This window comes from Entelurus aequoreus, linkage group LG02, assembly GCF_033978785.1.
Source record: "Entelurus aequoreus isolate RoL-2023_Sb linkage group LG02, RoL_Eaeq_v1.1, whole genome shotgun sequence".
Taxonomy (NCBI): domain Eukaryota; kingdom Metazoa; phylum Chordata; class Actinopteri; order Syngnathiformes; family Syngnathidae; genus Entelurus; species Entelurus aequoreus.
This window is the reverse complement of record NC_084732.1, coordinates 33,738,572-33,762,692: the sequence shown is the minus strand read 5'-3', so window position 1 is coordinate 33,762,692 and position 24,121 is coordinate 33,738,572. Positions and strand designations below refer to the sequence as shown.

General features: G+C 39.1%; 1 protein-coding gene across 7 annotated transcripts in view; it reads left to right on the top strand.

Annotated features, from left to right (window-relative positions):
• Positions 1-24,121, top strand: part of ush2a (Usher syndrome 2A (autosomal recessive, mild)) — a 395,330-nt gene that overhangs the window by 179,575 nt on the left and 191,634 nt on the right. For all 7 annotated transcript variants that reach the window (XR_009821723.1, XM_062025662.1, XM_062025687.1 and 4 more), the window contains exons 45-49: positions 2,316-2,473; positions 6,703-6,850; positions 10,146-10,301; positions 13,210-13,357; positions 17,408-17,550. Coding sequence is in view for 6 of the 7 variants with exons in the window: in XM_062025662.1 (XP_061881646.1) it covers positions 2,316-2,473; positions 6,703-6,850; positions 10,146-10,301; positions 13,210-13,357; positions 17,408-17,550 (753 nt within the window). In the remaining variant the exon portion in view is untranslated. The remainder of the gene's footprint in view (positions 1-2,315; positions 2,474-6,702; positions 6,851-10,145; positions 10,302-13,209; positions 13,358-17,407; positions 17,551-24,121) is intronic.

The window sequence follows — 24,121 nt, the reverse complement described above, 5'->3', positions numbered from 1 at the left end:
ATAATACTACCACCACCATGCTTGACGGTGGGAATGGTGTTCCTGGGATTAAAGGTCCTCGCCTTTTCTTCTTCAAACATATTGCCGGGTATTGTGGCCAAACAGCTACATTTTTGTTTCATTTGACATCACATGGACAAAGATAAGACCTTCTGGAGGAAAGTTCTGTGGTCAGATGAAACAAAAATGTAGCTTTTTGGCCACAATACACAGCAATATGTTTGGATGAGAAAAGGTGAGGCCTTTAATCCCAGGAACTCCTACCGTCAAGCATGGTGGTGGCAGTATTATGCTCTGGGCCTGGTTTGCTGCCAATGGAACTGGTGCTTTAAATGGGACAATGAAAAAGGAGGATTACCTCAAAATTCTTCAGGACACCCTAAAATCATCAGCCCGGAGTTGGGTCTTGGGCGCGGTTGGGTGTTCCAACAGGACAATGACCCCAAACACATGTCAAAAGTGGTAAAGGAATGGCTAAATCAGGCTAGAATTAAGGTTTTAGAATGGCCTTCCCAAAGTCCTGACTTAAACGTGTGGACAATGCTGAAGAAACAAGACCATGTCAGAAAACCAACACATTTGGCTGAAATGCACCAATTTTGTCAAAAGGAGTGGTCAAAAATTCAACCAGAAGCTTGTGGATGGCTACCAAAAGCGCCTTATTGCAGTGAAACTTGCCAATGCTGGATGTGGAGGTCCTGGGCTGGTGTGGTTACTCATGTTTTGCAGTTGTGAGGCCAGTTGGATGTACTGCTAAATTCACTGAAACGCCTTTGGAGACTGCTTATGGTAGAGAAATTAAACATTCAATTCCCAAGCAACAGCTCTGGTGGAAATTCCTGCAATCAGCATGCCAACTGCACGCTCCCTCAAAATTTGCAACATTTGTGGCATTGTGCTGTGTGATAAAACTGCACATTTCAGAGTGGCTTTTTATTGTGGGCAGCCTCAGTCACACATGTGCAATAATCATGCCACTTCTGTGAGGTGGGATTGATTATCTTGGCAAAGAAGAACTGCTCACTAACCCAGATTTAGACAGATTTGTGAACAATATTTGAGAGGAATACGTCTTGTGTGTAGAGTAAAAGTTTTAGATCTTTGAGTTTAACTAATTCAAATAAGAGCAAAAACAAAATTGTTGCGTTAATATTTTTGTTCGGTGTACAATCTACTGCATATCCCACATTTCTCATCCGATTTGAACCGTTACAACATCCACACACTCCACTCACCCTGGACATTCAAGCCAGCATGTTTCCTGGTTTCGAAAATGTCCTGATTACCCGGAATTACCACAAATTTCCCCTTTTGAAAATGAAGTGATGAGCTGCACAAAAAATTGACAGCTCATATATTTTAGCTCAATGGCTAGCGCTGCTCGAGTTGATTCTCAACCACTAGGAATATACGGCAGCTGGCTCAAGCCTAACGTGTGCAGGACTGGACTACGCGGGATGATCAATGTTACACATGTATAGGTTTACTTTTTTTTAAAAAATTAATTTTCAGAAAAAGATGGTGCTTGTTTTGAAAATGTCATTTAATGTTTTCACATATCAAGCACACAGGTTTGGCAGCGAAGGCAAAGGAATGTGTTCATGCATGACATTTTTCTTTCTTGGGCTCCACAATTATGGCCGAAATTAAAATTCATAATTTTTTTAGATTTTCAATTAAGATTAAACATTTTTGGTTAAAAACTACGAAAGACAAGAAGAAGAGGGACAGTTTGCTAATATCATGTTATTGTAATGTTATAAGGCTAATACAAAGTCTAAATTTTAAACATATAGAGTATTCAAAGACACATCTTTGTTTTTAATCGTTATTAGAATCAATTTTCATCTTTTTCTCGTTACTTTATGCCACCACTGATTTACTATTTTATCAAGAAAGCAATGTGTTACAAAACCACAAAATAGTGTCTTATTAGCACTTACAGCATGGTTGTGGTAAAGGTTGGGTTGCACCCTTCTTGGCGTTTTCTGCATGTGCACACTTTCTGGGCTTGTGGAGGTTGATCTCCGCTCTGGCAGCAAGTAAGTGATCCGGGAAGGTCCTTTTCTCTTCTATAGTCCACAAAGGTTTGATTAGATATCAAATACCTTTGGAGTGCGTAGAAAGAGATGTTGTGTAAACGGGACCTTTCCCAGGACCTCTGGGTACTGTACAAAAAAGATCCAATATCTTGTTAAATGTGGTTATGGCCAAGTGTCCTCATACCTTTGTCTGTATAAATACCAAAATGCAACCACCGAGAGATTTTTTTATTTACTACTTTCCAAAAATCATGTGTGTCATATCTTTTGCAGGCATCATAACCAGCTACGGCCTTTGGATGGATGGTGTTCTCATATCAAACTCCAGTTCCTCTCAGAGTTTCTTGATGGTAAAGGAGCTTTCACCGTGGAGCAGACATGTATTCAGGCTGCAGGCCTGCACAGCACGTGGCTGTGGCAAGGGACCAATGGTCAGTGTGATGTGATCTGGTGTACAACCATTCACTTATATGTATTCATACATGTGGTTAGGACGAAGGTGTTTTGTGACAAGAGCTATCATCCATATGTTTATTATTGTGGTAGCGGGGGTGCAGAATTAAACTTCATCATACTGTACAGTAATATTGGTATCAATAACAATAATGCTGTGACAGTGTCCTTCAAAACTAAGCATTATTAGGTTTTGTGACAGATCCTGTTGGGTCTCATTCGATTGTGTAATGAAGTGTCTGGGGCATGTAAAATGATCTACATTATGACTTAAACTGACCAAGAAACTGTAGCAATGTACTGCACAGTAGATTGTTCTTGCTCTATTTATTATACAGTGCTTGCTTGCATGTGTGCGTGCGTGTTTGTGTGGGCATGTGAGTGTTCGCATGCTCGTACTACCGAGTGTCGTAAAGGTGATCGATTCTCTCAGCTCAATAACGAGGGTCGGCGTGATGGCGGTGACATTTGGTAGGAAATGTCACTCCTTGCTCAACGACGCCTCTGACGACAGGCCGTATTTTGGGGATTTTTTCCAATACGGACACCATATTGAATATGGACATTTATTTTAATCAATGGGCGGCTGACTAAATACTTTTTTGCCCCACTGTATATATATATATATATATATATATATATATATATATATATATATATATATATATATATATATATACAAACCCCGTTTCCATATGAGTTGGGAAATTGTGTTAGACGTAAATATAAACGAAATACATCCATCCATCCATCCATTTTCTACCGCTTAATCCCTTCGGGGTCACGGGGGGCGCTGGAGCCTATAACAATGATTTGCAAATAATTTTCAACCCATATTCAGTTGAATATGCTACAAAGACAACATATTTGATGTTGAAACTGATAAACATTTTTTTTGTGCAAATAATCATTAACTTTAAAATGTGATGCCAGCAACACGTGACAAAGAAGTTGGGAAAGGTGGCAATAAATACTGATAAAGTTGAGGAATGCTCATCAAACACTTATTTGGAACATCCCACAGGTGAACAGGCAAATTGGGAACAGGTGGGTGCCATGATTGGGTATAAAAGTAGATTCCTTGAAATGCTCAGTCATTCACAAACAAGGATGGGGCGAGGGTCACCACTTTGTCAACAAATGCGTGAGCAAATTGTTGAACAGTTTAAGAAAAAACTTTCTCAACCAGCTATTGCAAGGAATTTAGGGATTTCACCATCTACGGTCCGTAATATCATGAAAGGGTTCAGAGAATCTGGAGAAATCACTGCACGTAAGCAGCTAAGCCTGTGACCTTCGATCCCTCAGGCTGTACCGCATCAACAAGCGACATCAGTGTGTAAAGGATATCACCACATGGGCTCAGGAACACTTCAGAAACCCACTGTCAGTAACAACAGTTGGTCGCTACATCTGTAAATGCAAGTTAAAACTCTCCTATGAAAGGCAAAAACCGTTTATCAACAACACCCAGAAACGCCGTCGGCTTCGCTGGGCCTGAGCTCATCTAAGATAGACTGATACAAAGTGAAAAAGTGTTCTGTGGTCTGACGAGTCCACATTTCAATTTGTTTTTGGAAACTGTGGACGTTGTGTCCTCCGGACCAAAGAGGAAAAGAACCATCCGGATTGTTATAGGCGCAAAGTTGAAAAGCCAGCATCTGTGATGGTATGGGGGTGTATTAGTGCCCAAGACATGGGTAAAAAACTTACACATCTGTGAAGGCGCCATTAATGCTGAAAGGTACATACAGGTTTTGGAGCAACATATGTTTCCATCCAAGCAACGTTACCATGGACGCCCCTGCTTATTTCAGCAAGACAATGCCAAGCCACGTGTTACATCAACGTGGCTTCATAGTAAAAGAGTGCGGGTACTAGACTGGTCTGCCTGTAGTCCAGACCTGTCTCCCTCTGAAAATGTGTGGCGCATTATGAAGACTAAAATACCACAACAAAGACCCCCGGACTGTTGAACAACTTAAGCTGTACATCAAGCAAGAATGGGAAAGAATTCCACCTGAAAAGCTTAAAAAATGTGTTTCCTCAGTTCCCAAACGTTTACTGAGTGTTGTTAAAAGGAAAGGCCATGTAACACAGTGGTAAACATTCCCTTTCCCAACTACTTTGGCACGTGTTGCAGCCATGAAATTCTAAGTAAATTATTATTTGCAAAAAAAAAATAAAGTTTATGAGTTTGAACATCAAATATCTTGTCTTTGTAGTGCATTCAATTGAATATGGGTTGAAAAGGATTTGCAAATCATTGTATTCCGTTTATATTTACATCTAACACAATTTCCCAACTCATATGGAAACGGGGTTTGTAAAAGAAATACTTGAATTTCAGTGAATTCTAGCTATAAATATACTCCTCCCCCCCTTAATCTAGGCCCCGCCCCCGCTCACCTCAACCCCCCCCCCCCCCCCGCCCACCTCAAACATCCCTCCCCCCAAATTTGGAGGTCTCAAGGTTGGCAAGTATGGCTCTCCGAGCCACAACGTTGACGGCTGTCCACTTTGCTGCTAATCATATTTGGATGATTACATTCCAAACACTGTTAGTTCCGAACCAGGTGTAGTGGGGGACGGCGTGGCAAAGTTGGGAGAGTGGCCGTGCCAGCAACCTGAGGGTTCCTGGTTCAATCCCCACCTTCTACCATCCTAGTCACATCCGTTGTGTCCTTGAGCAAGACACTTCACCCTTGCTCCTGATGGGTCATGGTTAGCGCCTTGCATGGCAGCTCCCGCCATCAGTGTGTGAATGTGTGTGTGAATGTGGAAATAGTGTCAAAGCGCTTTGAGTTCCTTAAAAAAGGTAGAAAAGTGCTATACAAGTATAAACATTTACCATTTTATTTTTTTTAATTTTAGAGTATTTATTAGTAGCCAGCGAAAGTTATATTTTGACGTGACGGATTGTAAACAGAAGTCACAATACCGGAAGTATATTACTCAAAACGACGTGGCTACAGGATAGTTGCCAAATGGGATACATTTTCCTTACGTTTTTTGCATGCATGTTAAAGAATTTAACATTACATTTTTAATGATAATAATGTTAGTAAATTATCTATTTACAAAAAACTAAACATTCTCTGGTACATTACATGGGACATGTAAATGTCAAAAAGACAGACAAAAGAGTTTGGTGTGAGGATAAACCTAAAAATAAACTTTTTTGTAGAAATGCACCCAATTGCAGAAAATGTCGTCTTGATTTCAAAAATTTTCTTTGATTGATTGTCACACACACACTGGGTGTGGTGAGATTATCTTCTGCATTTGACCCATCTCCCTCACCCCCTGGTAGATGAGGGGAGCAGTGAGCAGCAGCGGTGGCCGCGCCCGGGAATCATTTTTGTGATTCAACCCCCAATTCTAACCTTTGATGCTGAGTGCCAAGCAGGGAGGTAATGGGTCACATTTTTATAGTCTTTGGTATGACTCGGCCGGGGTTTGAACTCACGACCTACCGATCTCAGGGCGGACATTCTAACCACAAGGCCAATAATGTACAGCATTTAACTTGAAGAGCAACCTCACTGAAGTTGGTTTTGCGTAGGTTGTTGGATATTTGCCTGCAGAGCTATAGTTAGTTAGTCAGTTAGTTAGTTAATTAGTTAGTTAGTTAGTTAGTTAGTTATAGTTCACCCTCACTGTGCCCTGACTGCTCTTTCGTTGTGCGAGGAGCTCACAAGGAATGCCACTAAACGCTGGTCGTTTATATTTGGGAGAGCGAATTTCTGTGTCTTTCTGGCAAGCTACTCGGAAAGACGGGTGGGGCTACTGGTAGTTTGTGAGCGTCCGGTGAGAGACCTATGCACCAGCATGTACTTTATTTTATTGCTTTATTTGGATTATTGCCAAAACTTCATAGGTTCCAAAATCCCTTCTGAATATTGGCATTAGAAATGATAAAGGAATCACTGACAAGTTATAGGAAAATTACCTAAAAATTATGTGGTAATGTTAGCAAAGTGGGAAAAATGCTGGATCTACCTAATATAATGCCTCATATGCAGTTTATGGAAAGACACTTCATTAAGTACATTTAGTTTCTGCACAATACTGCAAACAGAAAACTAACCTAATGATAGTGATTTGAAGACAACTGTGAAACCCTTGTAAAAAGAAATGCATCAGTGTTGTATATTCATGCATGTTAATAAATCCTGTGTTTTTGTTTTGCAATTTTTCAAATCAGGTGGAAGTGCGCACATTAGAGATGGCACCAGAAGGCCCAATTCTGCTAGAATTGACCAACCAGAGCTCTAGATCACTAAAAGCCCACTGGACTGCTCCACCTCGACCCAATGGGAACATGAGCTACACATTGTACTATCACCGTCAAGGTAACTCATCAATTAGTCCAAAGTTTAAAGGCCTACTGAAATTAATTTTTTTAATTCAAACGGGGATAGCAGATCTATTCTATGTGTCATACTTGATCATTTCGCGATATTGCCATATTTTTGCTGAAAGGATTTAGTATAGAACAACGACGATAAAGATCGCAACTTTTGGTATCTGATAAAAAAAGGCTTGCCCCTACCGGAAGTAGCGTGACGTAGTCAATTGAACATATACGCAAAGTTCCCTATTGTTTACAATGATGGCCGCATGAAGTGAGAGAGATTCGGACCGAGAAAGCGACAATTTCCCCATTAATTTGAGCGAGGATGAAAGATTTGTGGATGAGTAAAGTGCAAGTGAAGGACTAGTGGGGAGTTGAAGCTATTCAGATAGGGAAGATGCTGTGAGAGCCGGGGGTGACCTGATATTCAGCTGGGAATGACTACAACAGTAAATAAACACAAGACATATATATACTCTATTAGCCACAACACAACCAGGCTTATATTTAATATGCCACAAATGAATCCTGCATAAAAACACCTACGTGTTTGTTATGCTAGCTCCTAGCTCCTCTGCTAGCTCCTAGCTCCATAGAACGCGCCAATACAATTCAAACACCTGATCAACACACACAATCACTCAGCCCAAAAGACCGTTCACCTAACCCAAGGTTCATAAAGCTTATATATTTTTAAAAAGTTACGTACGTGACGCGCACATACGGTCAAGCTATCAAATGTTTAGCAGCCAAGGCTGCATACTCACGGTACCTGATATTCAGCTGGGAATGACTACAACAGTAAATAAACACAAGACATATATATACTCTATTAGCCACAACACAACCAGGCTTATATTTAATATGCCACAAATTAATCCTGCATAAAAACACCTACGTGTTTGTTATGCTAGCTCCTAGCTCCTAGCTCCTCTGCTAGCTCCTAGCTCCATAGAACACGCCAATACAATTCAAACACCTGATCAACACACACAATCACTCAGCCCAAAAGACAGTTCACCTAACCCAATGTTCATAAAGCTTATATATTTTTAAAAAGTTACGTACGTGACACGCACATACGGTCAAGCTATCAAATGTTTAGCAGCCAAGGCTGCATACTCACGGTACCTGGTATTCAGCTGGGAATGACTAAAACAGTAAATAAACACAAGACATATATTTACTCTATTAGCCACAACACAACCAGGCTTATATTTAATATGACACAAATTAATCCTGCATAAAAACACCTACGTCTTTGTTATGCTAACTCCTAGCTCCTATGCTAGCTCCTAGCTCCATAGAACACGCCAATACAATTCAAACACCTGATCAACACACACAATCACTCAGCCCAAAAGACCGTTCACATAACCCAAGGTTCATAAAGCTTATATATTTTAAAAAAGTTACGTACATACGCAAAAAAAAAGTTGCGCACATACGGTCAAGCGATCAAATGTTTAGAAGCCAAAGCTGCATACTCACGGTAGCACGTCTGCGTCTTTGTCATCCAAATCAAAGTAATCCTGGTAAGAGTCTGTGTTGTCCCAGTTCTCTACAGGCGTCTGTGTATCGAAGTCAAAAGTCCTCCTGGTTAGAGTCTCTGTTATCCGAGTTCTTCCATCTTGACTGCATCTTTCGGGAATGTAAACAAAGACGCGCCGGCTGTGTACTGTTGTTGCTGACTTCGTTCGAAAAATACGTCCGTTTCGCACCGACAACTTTCTTCTTTGCTTGCTCAGCTTCTTTCTCCATAATGCAATGAACATAATTGCAACAGATTCACGAACACAGATGTCCAGAATACTGTGGAATTATGAAATGAAAACAGAGCTTTTTCGTATTGGCTTCAATGTGGAAGGCATACCCGTGTTCCCCGGGCTACGTCACGCGCATACGTCATCCTCAGAGGCGTTTCGAACCGGAAGTTTAGCGCCAAATTTAAAATGTCACTTTATAAGTTAACCCGGCCGTATTGGCATGTGTTATAATGTTAAGATTTCATCATTGATATATAAACTATCAGACTGCGTGGTCGGTAGTAGTGGGTTTCAGTAGGCCTTTAATACTCAATGTACAACTTTGTCAGTAAGTACTTTTACTGTAATATGTCCACTACGAGGTGTCTTTATTTTTTCACATGACTGTGGCACCCCTAATGGGTTGGGTTATTATAAAATTACAAAATAAGCTAATATAACAAATGTAACAACTTAAAACTATTACCAAGTTAAGTTCATTACCTCAATGTGTATCATTTAAAAAACGGAAGCCTGTTGATTAGTTTGAGCACTGCTGCCACCTGGCTGGAAGCTTGTGTATTGTCCAAGTAAGACTAAAACGCCTTTTCACGCCTGCCCGACAAACTCATCTTCAACACTAAACACAAACAATGTAACTTTGTGTGAAAGTCAGGCCAACACAGAAATGTCTAACAAAATAAATCAAATTGTTCAGGTGGTTGAGAGAACTAAAGACATGATTTCACCTGTGTACCTAGAAGAGAATATAAGGAGCCCAAAGCAAAGTGTGGAAACTGAATGGAGAACAAAGTCAAGATGCAGTAAAACAAGTTGAGAGGCTCATGCTTTCATAGATGTTATGGAAAATATTGCAAGACAACAATACCAAACAACACAACAGTGAAAGCCAGCCAACACAAACACAAAAAGGATCACTGGAAATAGAGGAAAAAGGGGGGAAAGAAGAAAATTGAACAAAACGAGAACAGAATGGCTGAACATAAACTTGCACAGTGGTCCTTTAACTTGTACATATTCATCAAGTCTCACACACACACACACACACACACACACACACACACACACACACACACACACACACACACACACACACACATACAGGTTGTTTGATGTGATCCTCACACAAGAAGGAGTGGAGGAAGGAATAGTAGAGGTGCACTAGAAAGAAAGATGGTGTCTCGCTCTAGTTCCCCATAAGCCAGTGTGGCTTTGATACACAGCGCCTTCATCAATTCACACAGGCCTGATATGTGTTTGTGTGCATCTGTCCATCTAAATATATTAGAGAGGCTTGCATTGTGGGATTTTCTCTTTTCTTTGACTATCCTTGCATAACCTCAATATCGAAACCTCTCTTGATCATTCCCAGTTAGTAGTCCTCTTTCTTCGACTCGCTCTCCATTCTCCATTTCCCCATTTCGCATGTGTGTTTTATTAATTGAATTTTGGCCATCACATTGATAACAATGATAAAAAAATGTAACATGACAATAATTTCGCTCAATCTTGACTTTTTTCCCTCAGGTGGCAATGTTGTGCTGGATGACGGCACGGAAGCTAGCAGGTGGTTGACTTTGACGGACTTGCAGCCGTATTCTAACTACAGTGTCTGGGTCAGAGGTTGCAACACAAAGGGCTGTGTGGAGAGCATGCCGCTTAATCTCACTACGTCTACAGCAGGTACCTGAAAATGCACAAACCTCCCACAACATTTAAGCTCAATCGTTAAAAAAAAATTACAGACATACAGTACATGCAGTATGCACTAAACTGCATTAAATGAAGTTACATGAAAAGCTGCAGTGGTACCTTGATTTTTGTTAGTAATTGATTCCAAAAAGTCTGACGAAGACCAAATTGTAGGAAACAGAATACATTGTTTGTAATTCTAATAAATCAGTTCCAGATACCCACTAACATTAACACAAAACACATTTTATAGACCCTTTGTTTGAAAACATATTTACACATTAGTGTCTCCAATTAGCCTATCACAGGTGCATGTTTTTAGAGGTGGGAGAAAGCCAAAGTACCTGGAGAGAACCCACTCCGACAGTGGGGGAACATGAAAACTTCACACAGAAAGACCCCAAGCACGGGAATAGAACCCAGGACCTTCTCATTGTGAACGCTAACCACTGGATCACTGTGCTGCCAGTATTTGAAATAATTGTGAAATTATTTTTATAAACCAATGTTGTATTAACCACTTTATGGTTAAAAAAAAAACTTACCACAAAAATAATCTTCCAAGATTCTGTTTCACTTTTTAGTCATATGATTTCCAAAACCATCCAAATTGTAAAAATGTTGTGATATTCCATTTTCACTGTATTGCATTTTCAGAGCAGCATGTCCACCATATTTGCGGATGTATGTGGAACATTGCATCACTGTTTTTGTGCATGTAAATATTGTTACATGTTGCAGTTTGGGTGCCTAATATTGAACGTTTTGCCCTTGTAGCTAATTCAATATCCCAAATTGTGACTCGCATTTTCTACACTAGCAGGCATTTGATTTGCAAAAAGCAACAGAAGCAGTAATCCAAAAACACACAAAAGCCTAATAACTTAACGTGGTAGTTTAAACACGAACTTGGTTGTCGGAGCCATTCTGTGTAAGTGAGTAAACTATAGACTTACTTGCTACTGTACTTCCATAATAAGAGCTGATCAGTGCAGAGTAGAGGCCAAGGATTCAACGCACATGCTGTATAAACACACCTCAGCACTTTAGGTAATGTTAACCAAAGAGTTGAATATGTACCGCGCCCATTTCTCAAACAACAAAAGACACACTCGGGGAAAGTTCCCACTGTTCAAGTTCAAAACAAAGACATGAGAAAGTATAAATTTTAAATAGCAGACGTTTCCTCCCTTTCCAACCTGCTTTCTACCTCTGCGCCTCTGGCATCTCTTTAGACATCTTTAAGGCAAACTGTCTTGATGCGTCCTTGTTCCATGAAAGAACAGAGGGGTGATAGCCGAGCAGGAGACACGAGAGAAGAGGAGGAGGAGAGCAGGCCCAGGGAAGTGAACATAAAAGTGCATAGTTTAAAACGATTAGTGACACCTCTGATATTGTACCTGCTAACACAGCACGAGAATGACACAGGCTAACCACTAGGGTGTTTGTGTGTGCGCGTGCACGCTTGTGTGTTTGTGTGTGTCCACATGTGTGTGAAATAGCCATTCTTGACAATGATGATGATAAAACGACTTTTGCAATCAGTGTAGTAGTTGTAGAACAGGACCAGGGTGTTTGATTGAAGAGTCACTTCTCCACACCAAGGAGTTTCTCTTATGTTCCACAGTCAAAACAACAGGCGCTTTCATTTTCTCCTCCTTTTGTCATCCTTAAAAATATCTGCATCCCATTCATTTTCACCAAGAGGGTAGTCGTCGAACTGACTCAAGATGTCATGAAACGCACTAACACTGCTCTATCAACTGTAGAAGAGGGTAACTAACTACTCAAGAGTTGTGTATCTCTGGGTGTCCATGAATGTGTTTTGTTTGAGAATGACTGTGATGGCAGGTTTTGTCACGATCTAATAATTCACCATCACTATTCAATTGTTTATGTATTTCCTGTTTACAAGTTTTTATCAAGGTTATGTTGACATTGCGGTTTATGAGCAAAAATCTATGTCGAAACTGTGGAAGGGTGAGGCATGGGCTAAATTTTGTGGCGGTGCTTATTTGCCGCCATACAAGTGTCAAACTAAGTTAGTACAGTACATTTAATATAAGACGGAAAGACCCCGGGCTTTGTCTATGTTGCTAATCATCGTATATCGTAGCCAAGGAAGACATGCCATACATCTACACAACCAGACAAACATCAGCTAAAAGCTCTAGAAAACTTGTCTAATGTTGAAAACAATCGTAAAATCCCAGACAATCATATGTGATGAATAATCTCATTAAAAAAATAAAGAAAAGCAAAAGACTTGGCCTATCTTGGAAGCTAACACTTATCGGGTCCGAACAGTGCACTGTATTATTCCCCTACTGCTAGAAATCACTAGAGAAGAAGCCAAAGCAGTGCCAAAATGTATATGAACAACACATTTGAAGCGATGATTGCAAATGTTGTATTATCTTTGCTTTTTTCTGTCCATAAAATTTGTCCTTAATTTCTCTGTGAATGACACATGAAACCTGGTGGGGAATGCAGGCATATGCGTGAACTAACACACACCTCAGTGTACTACTAACGGGTCCATTAAACTGCATGCTTACATGGAATAAATGCTGACAGAAGTTGGAACTGTTGGTTTTATGCCTTAGTGCCACTGCTCAAGATGGGAACAAGCACCTCCAGTGAGCAGTCCGTATTTTCATATTTTGGTTATGGTTGGTTTGGGTCTCAAACCTGTGACTCTACAGCCCCCAAGGCTAGTCCTTAGACAAGGCTGAGGCATTTTTTAAAATTATATTGTCTATTCTCCCTTATTTTTTTCTTTACGCTGTACTCTAACAAATATTTAGAGGCATTAGGTATTGCATTATTTGTCCCATACAAAGAAAGAGGAGCTTTGCCACAGTGCACACACAACATCACCACTTCAATCTTTCTGCAGCTCCAGACGGATTGTCCAATGTGAGACTCACTCATGCCACGAGCACCAGTCTAAATGTGTCTTGGTCCAAACCAGCCCATTCCAATGCCCCGGGCCTGCTTCACTACAGTCTACAAATGAGGACATCCCCCCATAGACCTGTGATAAGGCAAGTCATCCAATACGCACACACATTTTTCAAATCTACGTTTAAGTGAGGGGGGAAACTAATAGTACCGAAATAAATAGACATACCACATATTCTATGTCAGAACAAGGGTGAAGACAAATATGCATGTGCATGTACATATGCATGGATATATTATACAGAGGAACAGAATATGTCACATCAAAATGACAAACCAATGCAACACACGAGAGGGAATGAGCTGAAAAGATGAGGATGAGACAAAAAGCCACAAAAAAATCAAATAGGGCAGAATGAGACAGACAGGTATGGAACATGTGATAGAATAGAGAGACGCTGTGCATCTGATATGTATTCATTACATGCTTCCCGACAACAAATTGCAATTTAATCCAAGAAGAGGAGGCTCTCATTCTGTGGTAATAAATAAATGACTAGGTACATGTATTATATATCAGACAAGCATGCCCTCCTCTTCTTCGGCTTTGGAAATCTCATTGTTCCCTGATTTATTCATTCATTCATCCCTTCTATCCATCTGATGCTAAATGGCCAGTGGCCCCTCATTTATGACAATATTCCCATATGTTTTGTCACATTTGATGATTACATGATAACCAGTGTGGCAATGTAATTAAAAGTAGTGATAATTACTAGGGATGTAATGGTATCAAAATCTCACGATACGATATTATCATGGTATTAGGCCTACAGTACGGTATTTTTGTGGTATATGTCCAAAAAAAAGATTTAAAAATACCATATTGTGTACTTACTGTAATTGAACACAAACATAATGCTGAATCATATGTATAACTACAAACAAGTATATATATATATATATATACATACAGTTTATAAGTGACTTTAAACTGACAATATAAACACCCAGTGTAACAATAATGTAAAACAATAATGTTCACTTTTAACTAGAGAAACAGTGTCCTCTGTAGTGGACATCTTATATCACTTTGGAAAATGCTGATTCTCAGAAAAGTTAACTGAACATTTAACGTTTAATAATGTAATTACCTAAAGCATGTTGCTTGGCCTCGTTGGCATCAAATATATTTTCTGGGTGATGGTATGCAGCTGAGATATGCTCCAGCACCCCCCGCAACCCCAAAAGGGACAAGCGATAGAAAATGGATGGATGGATGGATGGATGGATGGGTTTATCAAGTAGCTTCTCATTTCACTTGTTTTCCCCGCAGTGCAGTGTCACCAAACTGTTTTCTATTGGCCTTGCTGCCATTGGTGTATTTCCTACTTAAAACATAAATAACAAATCAATTTAAACCACAAGTTAATTCAATGTTGTCGAAAAAAAATGTGGGTCAAGACATCACAACCTCTGACCGGCTTTATGTGACGTCTTAAAAACGCTCTAGACGCAAGTGGTGGCTTTGCCTTTCAGTACGCAGACCAAAGAGGTTGTCTTTTCGCCAGGGTTTGTTTGTCTGTCTGTTTGCAACATAACTCAAAAAGGTTATGGATGGATTTTGATAAAAACTTCAGGAATGTCCGAAAAAAACAATCCTTTCTCTCCCCTTACGACCTCCCATAGGCTCGCGCTACGCACGGAATTGTGGAAAATGTAGTTTTCTTTCAGACCGGCAAATTTAAAAGTACCAGGAAAAAAACTACACTGACCAAGTTTTCATTTGAAACCTTCACCCGTCATCACCGAATTATTGTGTTGATTTTGATACCGAAATACCGCGGTATTTATGGTATTTATAATACCGTTACATCCCTAATAATTACCCACACAATGAGTGCAGCACTATATTTTGACAAATGTGCATGGATTTGTGTAAAAACTGTAACTTGACATTTGATTCATTTTTATTATGATACAACATTGTGCCCACATTCAAATTGAGTTACTCGGATAGCTTTCGCAAAATAAGAATTCCTAAACAGAAAAAAACCCACACATAATTATATACTTAATATGCTCACCAGTGGCCTCCTGTATAAGTAAGACGTGAGAATTTCATATTAAAAAAATGGTGTAAGCAAAAAAAATTCAGATGTATTAAAGTGTGTGCACACATTAATCCAAGCACATTTCTTTCTGTATCTAAATCAACGTGGATTTGAGCGCACATGTTGAAATGGCTTGCCACTTTCTGTCCATGCTTCATTTATAAAAGAAAATCATATTTAAATTAGCCTTGTGCTTGAAATCCGGCACTGTGCACAATAAGAAAACACAAACATAATGAACAAGACGGCAAAAAATAAAAATGTTACCGATAATGAGTTGGAAGTGCTTCTTGCTTAAGAGGAGGCGCACATAAGTCATACCAAAGACTATAAAAATGGGACCCGGTTCCCTCCCTGCTTGGCACTCAGCATCAAGGGTTGGAGTTGGGGGTTAAATCACCAAAAATGATTCCCGGGCGCGGCGCCGCTGCTGCCCACTGCTCCCCAAGGGGATGGGTCAAATGCAGAGGACAAATTTCACCACATCTAGTGTGTGTGTGACAATCATTGGTACTTTAATCTTTAATCTTTAAATGTACCCGATTCCACTATTGCCGCAAATTTCCACATTCGGTTCACTCTTGATACATTTAAACTTTGCCGTGAAAAAGGACATAAGCCATGTTTTTGTGTGTACGCACTCTTAATACTTGAGGCCCCCTGGGGATTTGTACAGTATGTGTCAAAGCAAGAACTTAAAGGGGAACTGCACTTTTTTAAAAAATTTTGCCTATCGTTCACAATCATTTTGAGGGACAAGAAGACAAAAGGGATTTTTATTTGTTTTCTAACATATACACATTGGCTCGTTCTTGGTGGCGAGCAATGCAGCTAATGGGAGCAATCAATTCTACCAATAAATCACTTTAAAAGTGTATTCAAAAACCGTCACCAATACCTAATTTACATTCTTTAACCTGTATTGTAACTAAACTGTAGCGACATTGTTATTGTAAGAGCGAACACTTAGGAACTCTTTTTCTAGCACACTAACACATCGACATGCTACGGTATTAGCCGTAGAAGCTAACTACGGCAAGAGATAAGCCAGCTTCTATGTCAGCATGCAACGCGTTTGACACTGCGATAAGACACCAATCTGTACTGACTGAAAAACAATGATATTACAGTATCTGTAAAGTATTAGCCCACATTTCATGTTTTGTTTGTACCCAGCGAGTCAGACAGCATATGCTGTCTGTCATGATACACGCATGACGTGCTGCACGTATCATGATCAATATAAAGTGTGACTCACTCGATGGACATTTGTCTGTTTGGTCCAGCTGGCTAGGGACGTTTTTTCCGGTTAATTATGGGTAAGCACTCCATTTATGTCGAATTAGCTTGGCTTCAAATTCCACATTTTGCAGCTTTGATTCACTTTCACCTCACTCTCTCAGCTCCTGTCTGCTCCAACGTCTCACTCTTCCTTTGTACTGGCTTCTAGAAGCTGTAGTTCATCCTCTATAAACTCAGATTCAAAAAGATAATGTTGTGAATCTTCATTTGACCAACAATAGTCGTCTTTGTTGTTTGTTACCGTATATGCCATTAGTAGAACACACTCGCGTTTTTGTATGCGGAAGGGGTTGTTGCCAGAAGTTAGAAGTGCGCTGCAATGGAAACAGAAATAAATGCGCCGAAGAGTTAGTTCCGGCAATGATTAAAAAGATCAAAATACGGTAAATATTGTACATATTACAAATTGTTATGAACGTGTCTGTTACTACATTATATATAGACTTGCAGTGTTTATACAAAACGTTGATGGAGGGTTTTGAAGTTGTTTTAGAGGGCTTTGAAGGCTACCACAGTGACTCCTATTACCCGCATCTTCCAAACGTTTTTTTATCATCTTTAAAATCCCGCCCAAACAGACATGTGTGTTCTTGTCTCTCATAATGATTGTGAACAATAGGAAAAAGTAAAAAAAAAAAAAAGTGCAGTTCCCCTTTAAAAACAATATTCAACCATGCTTACTATACTTGTGTAGTTGTTTTTTAGAAATAATGCATCCAGTTTCTTACGTCATACATGTGGCATGAATGGTGTTTTTTGTTGCCAATCCAATTGTAGGCTCCTGGAAAACACAACAGACACTTTTTCCTATTACGTTTCGGGCCTGTCTCCATACACCCAGTACCAGTTGCGACTGGTGGTCTCACACAGCCATGGACAGACAACAAGCCCCTGGGAAATACTCCATACCGCAGAAGACAGTAAGTACGCATACTGTACATATATTGTTTAACATACAGTATACAGTACAATGGCTCCTCTAAGGTTGAATACATCGAACTAAAACCGAAAAATAATAAAACTGGCAGAGGACATTTTTAAGTAACCTTTTATAAGTGTAAAAATAAGTTCACCACTAGTATAGTTTAACTGTGTAATAAAAATAATAAAAAACCCTGCCTCAACATTGAAAATTAGTGACGATGCGCTCGGTCACAATGGAGAGAAGTATTGGAAGAGAATGTGAGTCTACTTAACTGACATAACCTCATGTAAAATGTTCTGCTTGACCCTTCTTTCAACCCCTGCCCCATTGCAATAAAAAAGCCAAAGAAAATACAAAACATCTGCTCGCTGAAACTAGGTCTTGCGTGATGCCTGTTTTTGAACAATATTCAATGGAAAACAGGGAGCATGTTTTTATCTGTAACATAGCAACAACAACAAAAAACTATCAATAAGTAGAAAAGCCAAAAATGGCGAAGTTACTTGAGCAGGCTAAAACAACATGATAGAGTGAGCCCTGCATATTCTGTACTGTACACTGAGTGTGTGTCTGCGTTTCTGTGTGTGAGTGACCTAGCCAGTGTCATTGTGGGCTAATTGTAGTTATAGAATCACATTAGCCGCTGGTGCAGCCTCTTCAGTGCAAAGTTATATATTAATTAGCACCACATTATTGCAGCATACATAATCATTAAGCAGCTGAGATTTGCATATGTTTGATACATGCGCATGTACACACCACACGAATTGTGATGCCTTGTTGATGTATACAACACAAATGCCTCTTCACACACTGGTGCTTTCAGGCGCACACATCTCCACACATTTAGGATGTATTAAATTATGGCGACGCTTCCCTCTACTTGCCATGCAGAATTCCTTTCAAACATACACATAGACACAACTTTGTGTGTCACGATCTGCTTAACAATTGAGCAAAATCATACAATAATATTATGTATACTAATTATATCCTGAGCTCACTCGATGACAATTAGAACCTATTATTATATAATTGCTATCATTACAGTGGATGTTAGGTGTAGATCCACCAATGCCGTTTATTTACATTTTGACGCCGGTGAGCTACGATGTGTAGTGAAGCATGTTTAGCTATTCCTTGTCCTGCAGGGATGATATTTGTAAGAAACGTACTTTATTTGTCGCCATTGAGGCAAGGATTAGTGATTTAGAAGTAGCTAAAATATTGCCGACTGCGGCTAGTCTTTAGCCGCTAGCTAGCTAGCCATGTCTTAAAGCATCTCTTCCGGTGGGTGTTTCAGGTGTTATAACTTCACCTTTATCGTTAGTTTTTAAGCCAAAATGCGGCCGTTCTCCCTTTTCTGTCTACACACTGTGTCTGCTTGTAAGTACTCCGTAATTGTGTGCTACCGAACACGCTCGTCTGCTCTTAAACCAGAAATGACACGACAGGGATGCAGGGGGGTTGGAGGACCGGTACTTTTCAGAGACGGTAGAGTACCGAATATGATTCATTATTATCGCGGTACCATACTAATACCGGTATAACATACAACCCGACCACCGGTCTGTGACGCATTTGTTACAGGGCCACACAGAAACATGAATTAATTCATAGACTACCACATTTTCTCCAACTTAACTTTTGCCTGTCCCACTAAACACACCAATAAGCTTGTTTATAGATGTATATTACAACTCCTGATAGGAAGTCTCCCTTTTTTATAGTACATTAATGCACATTAATCAATCAATCAATCAATCAATGTTTATTTATATAGCCCTAAATCACGAGTGTCTCAAAGGGCTGTACAAGCCACAACGACATCCTCGGTACAGAGCCCACATACGGGCAAGGAAAACTCACCCCAGTGGGACGTCAATGTGAATGACTATGAGAAACCTTGGAAAAGACCGCATATGTGGGTAACCCCTCCCCCCTCTAGGGGATCTAATGCAGAGGACACATTTCACCACATCTAGTGTGTGTGTGACAATCATTGATACTTTAATCTTAATCTTAATTAGAAATGGAAATGACTGCTGTCATTTGATTATAATAATAAGAGAATATTGTCTGTCTATCTGTGTTGGCCCTGCGATGAGGTGGGGACTTGTCCAGGGTGTACCTCGCCTTCCGCCCGAATGCAGCTGAGATAGGCTCCAGCAACCCCGAAAGGGACAAGCGGTAGAAAATGGATGGATGGATGGAGATTGAACTTGTTATTTAGTCAGGTTTGGGACAGGTATGCTGCTGGTGTAGCCACAGTGTGGACGTCTGATGTTGGTCACATGGGCTCCACTGAATGCTCAGGGAGTTTTTGCGTTTGCTCACACACATGGAAAATTAGAGGGAACATTGCCGGGGACCACTCCAATATTAACACTGAATTAGTAATCGTACTCTTGATTTTGATCATATTCAATCAAATTTAATATCTAACCTACTTACAGGTTACTACTTTGTGAAATTATATAAAAATGTGTTAATCACAAAGATTATTATTATTTTAACAAATATACCTTAGGCTTAGGTCAGGCTGATTAGAAAAATAAGTACCAACTAAATAAACAATACATTTACATGCAATATGTATTATGTTGTGCTAAAAGTCGTCCTAAAAGTTGTACTCCAGTCGTCCTCATGAAACTCGTAAACAGAAAATCTAAAATGGCATTGCTGAGACAGGGAAAGAAGCTGAAGGGAGTAGGGATGTGCGTATCGATCCTGTGGTATCGATATATCGATACTCACACGCTACTCATTTGGCATCACTTTTCTGAAAAAAGTATCGATATAAACCAAAAAACGGCGTGTGGGGGGTGCAAGCATCACTTTCAGATGTTTTTGATGACTTACTTAACTTACTATGTGCTGGGACACCCCTGTATACCTGGCAGAGTATAGAGCTGGCCCAGTCACGTCACAGGAGACAGCGAATGAGCGTCGTCAACGTGCAACACACACACAGCCAGCCGACAGCGATGCAGCCAGGCATATCCAGTGTTGTCCAATTGTTGACTTAAAACAGGCATTGTTTTTGTTTTTTTTAGTAATGTTTACTGAATATTTTTGTTTAAATGATTATCCTAAATTCAAATAATTTCCACACAGGGGAATTTACTGTTAGTTGAAAATTGCTTGAGTATTTAAAACAAGATAAGAAAGAGATACAATTTGGAGATTCTTCATCTTTGCATTACAGTTGTATTTTTTTCCAAGAAAATCTTGAATATATGATTGAATGTGATTTTGGTTTTAATCTAGAACATGATTTTTTACATTTCGAAAACATTAGCCTATTTCATATTTCATTAATTGCTAATTATATCACAAACTTTAAAAAATAACTGCAGCTTCTTGCAATTCGGATTTGACTGTTAATTGGAAAGCCCTAATATTTAATTATTATTATATATAATATATAGTTGTTATTATATATAATATTAAATTTATTTTTCATATTTATGTTATTTATTTTAATTTTACTTTTATTATATATTGACCATAACAAATGTGGTATAAATGGTCTGTATTTGTCCTGTGATTTGTCTTAAATAATAACAATAGTAATAATATTTTTGACTGACAAAAAAATTGCCAATAAGATATTATTGGTATCGGTATCGATGAAAATGCAAGAAAAAGTATCGGTATCGTATCGAATCCTAAAAGTGTGGTATCGCCCATCCCTAGAAGGGAGCAAATGTGTACATGAATGAGCAGCTCACAAAACGTAATGCTGGAATCGCCAAGAAAGCCTGCGACTTGAGAAATAATGGAAAAATCCAGGGAACCTGGAGCGCCAACTGTAAAATCTACATCAAGCTGAATGGAAGTCCAGAAGCAAGACTACTTGTTGTCCATGACATCAAGGACCTGGACACATTTTTAAGTTTACACAGCTTCCAAAACAACGATGATAATGGACTCTGACAGAAAACAAACTCCTAAATTCAACATCAACACTTCTAAGTTCCAAGGGACGACTAAACAAGAAGACCTAGATTCAGGAGTGCATCAACCTACACTTATAGAGATTATTGAAACAACATCAAAGATTGTTGAACAAGAAAATATGGACCTTAAAAACTTCTGCAACAAAGATCACAAAAACCGGGATTTGGAAAATGATATACAAACCCTGTTTCCATATGAGTTGTGAAATTGTGTTAGATGTAAATATAAACGGAATACAATGATAAGCAAATCCTTTTCAACCCATATTCAATTGAATATGCTACAAAGACAAGATATTTGATGTTCAAACTCATAAACTTTATTTTTTTTTGCAAATAATAATTAACTTAGAATTTCATGGCTGCAACACGTGCCAAAGTAATTGGGATAGGGCATGTTCACCACTGTGTTACATGGCCTTTCCTTTTAACAACACTCAGTAAACGTTTGGGAACTGAGGAAACACATTTTTTAAGCTTTTCAGGTGGAATTCTTTCCCATTCTTGCTTGATGTACAGCTTAAGTTGTTCAACAGTCCGGGGGTCTCCTTTGTACCTTTCAGCCTTAATGGCGCCTTCACAGATGTGTAAGTTACCCATGTCTTGGGCACTAATACACCCCCATACCATCACAGATGCTGGCTTTTCAACTTTGCGCCTACAACAATCCGGATGGTTCTTTTCCTCTTTGGTCCGGAGGACACGACGTCCACAGTTTCCAAAAACAATTTGAAATGTGGACTCGTCTGACCACAGAACACTTTTCCACTTTGTATCTGTCCATCTTAGATGAGTCAGGCCCAGCGAAGCCGACGGCCTTTCTGGGTGTTGTTGATAAACGGTTTTTGCCTTGCATAGGAGAGTTTTAACTTGCACTTACAGATGTAGCGACCAACTGTAGTTACTGACAGTGGGTTTCTGAAGTGTTCCTGAGCCCATGTGGTGATATCCTTTACACACTGATGTCGCTTGTTGATGCAGTACAGCCTGAGGGATCGAAGGTCACGGGCTTAGCTGCTTAAGTGCAGTGATTTCTCCAGATTCTCTGAACCCTTTGATGATATTACGGACTGTAGATGGTGAAATCCCTAAATTCCTTGCAATAGCTGGTTGAGAAAGGTTGTTCTTAAACTGTTCAACAATTTTCTCACGCATTTGTTGACAAAGTGGTGACCCTCGCCCCATCCTTGTTTGTGAATGACTGAGCATTTCATGGAATTTACTTTTATACCCAATCATGGCACCCACCTGTTCCCAATTTGCCTGTTCACCTGTGGGATGTTCCAAATAAGTGTTTGATGAGCATTCCTCAACTTTATCAGTATTTATTGCCACCTTTCCCAACTTCTTTGTCACGTGTTGCTGGCATCAAATTCTAAAGTTAATGATTATTTGCAAAAAAAAAAAGTGTTTATCAGTTTGAACATCAAATATGTTGTCTTTGTAGCATATTCAACTGAATATGGGTTGAAAATTATTTGCAAATCATTGTATTCCGTTTATATTTACATCTAACACAATTTCCCAACTCATATGGAAACGGGGTTTGTAGATCCAGATACAATTTTTTTCTCCCACATCAGTAGTAATTGTTTTTATTATACAGATGAACAATATAATAGCAACATTAAATGTGATAACAAATGATCAATTATTAATTTTAATAGCAGAAGCTTGTATGCAAATTACAACAACATTAAGAACTTTTTGGAACACATCAACGAACCCTTCAAAGTGATCGCTGTCACAGAAACTTAGATTGATGATAAAAAAAGGAATAGATTTTGATCTGGAAGGTTATGAACTAAACTACATCAACAGAACCAACAAAAATGGAGGAGGAGTAGCTGTCTATGTGATGAAGAACTTGAACTACAAAGTGGTAAAAAAACATGTAATTTGCTATAGATAATATCTTAGAATGTATAACCATTGAAATATGTCAGGAAAAAAGCAAAAACATATTAATCAGTTGTATATATAGATCACCTAAGTCAAGTATAGAAACATTTGAAGAATGGATCAAGGCAAATTACATGGACAATGGTAAAAAAAATAATTTTCTTATGTGGTGACTTTAATATTGACTTATTGAACCCTAACAAGCAAAAGTCTATTGATGACTTCATTGATACAATGTACAGCATCAGTTTATATCCTAAAATCACAAAGCCAAGCACAATCACAGGACACTGTGCCACGCTTATTGATAATATTTTTACCAATGATTTTGATAATAACACTGCAAGTGGTCTACTTATAACAGACGTTAGTGATCATCTGCCAGTTTTCGCAATATATGATGGAAACTACAAGAAGAACATGGAAGACAAAAGGACATTTTGAAGACTTTGCACAGAGAAGAGGATGGTTGCTTTCAAAATTGAGCTAGAAAAGCAAAATTGGGACAATGTGTATAATGAAAAAGAGGTTGATGAAGCATATGAACGAACATTTCTTAAACAAGTTCATAATACTTTATGACAAACATTGTCCATGGAAACAACTCAGTAGAAAGCAGAGAAAGAATAATCAACCATGGATGACAAAAGGATTAAAAAATGCTTGTAATAAGAAGAATACATTATATAGAAAATGTATAGC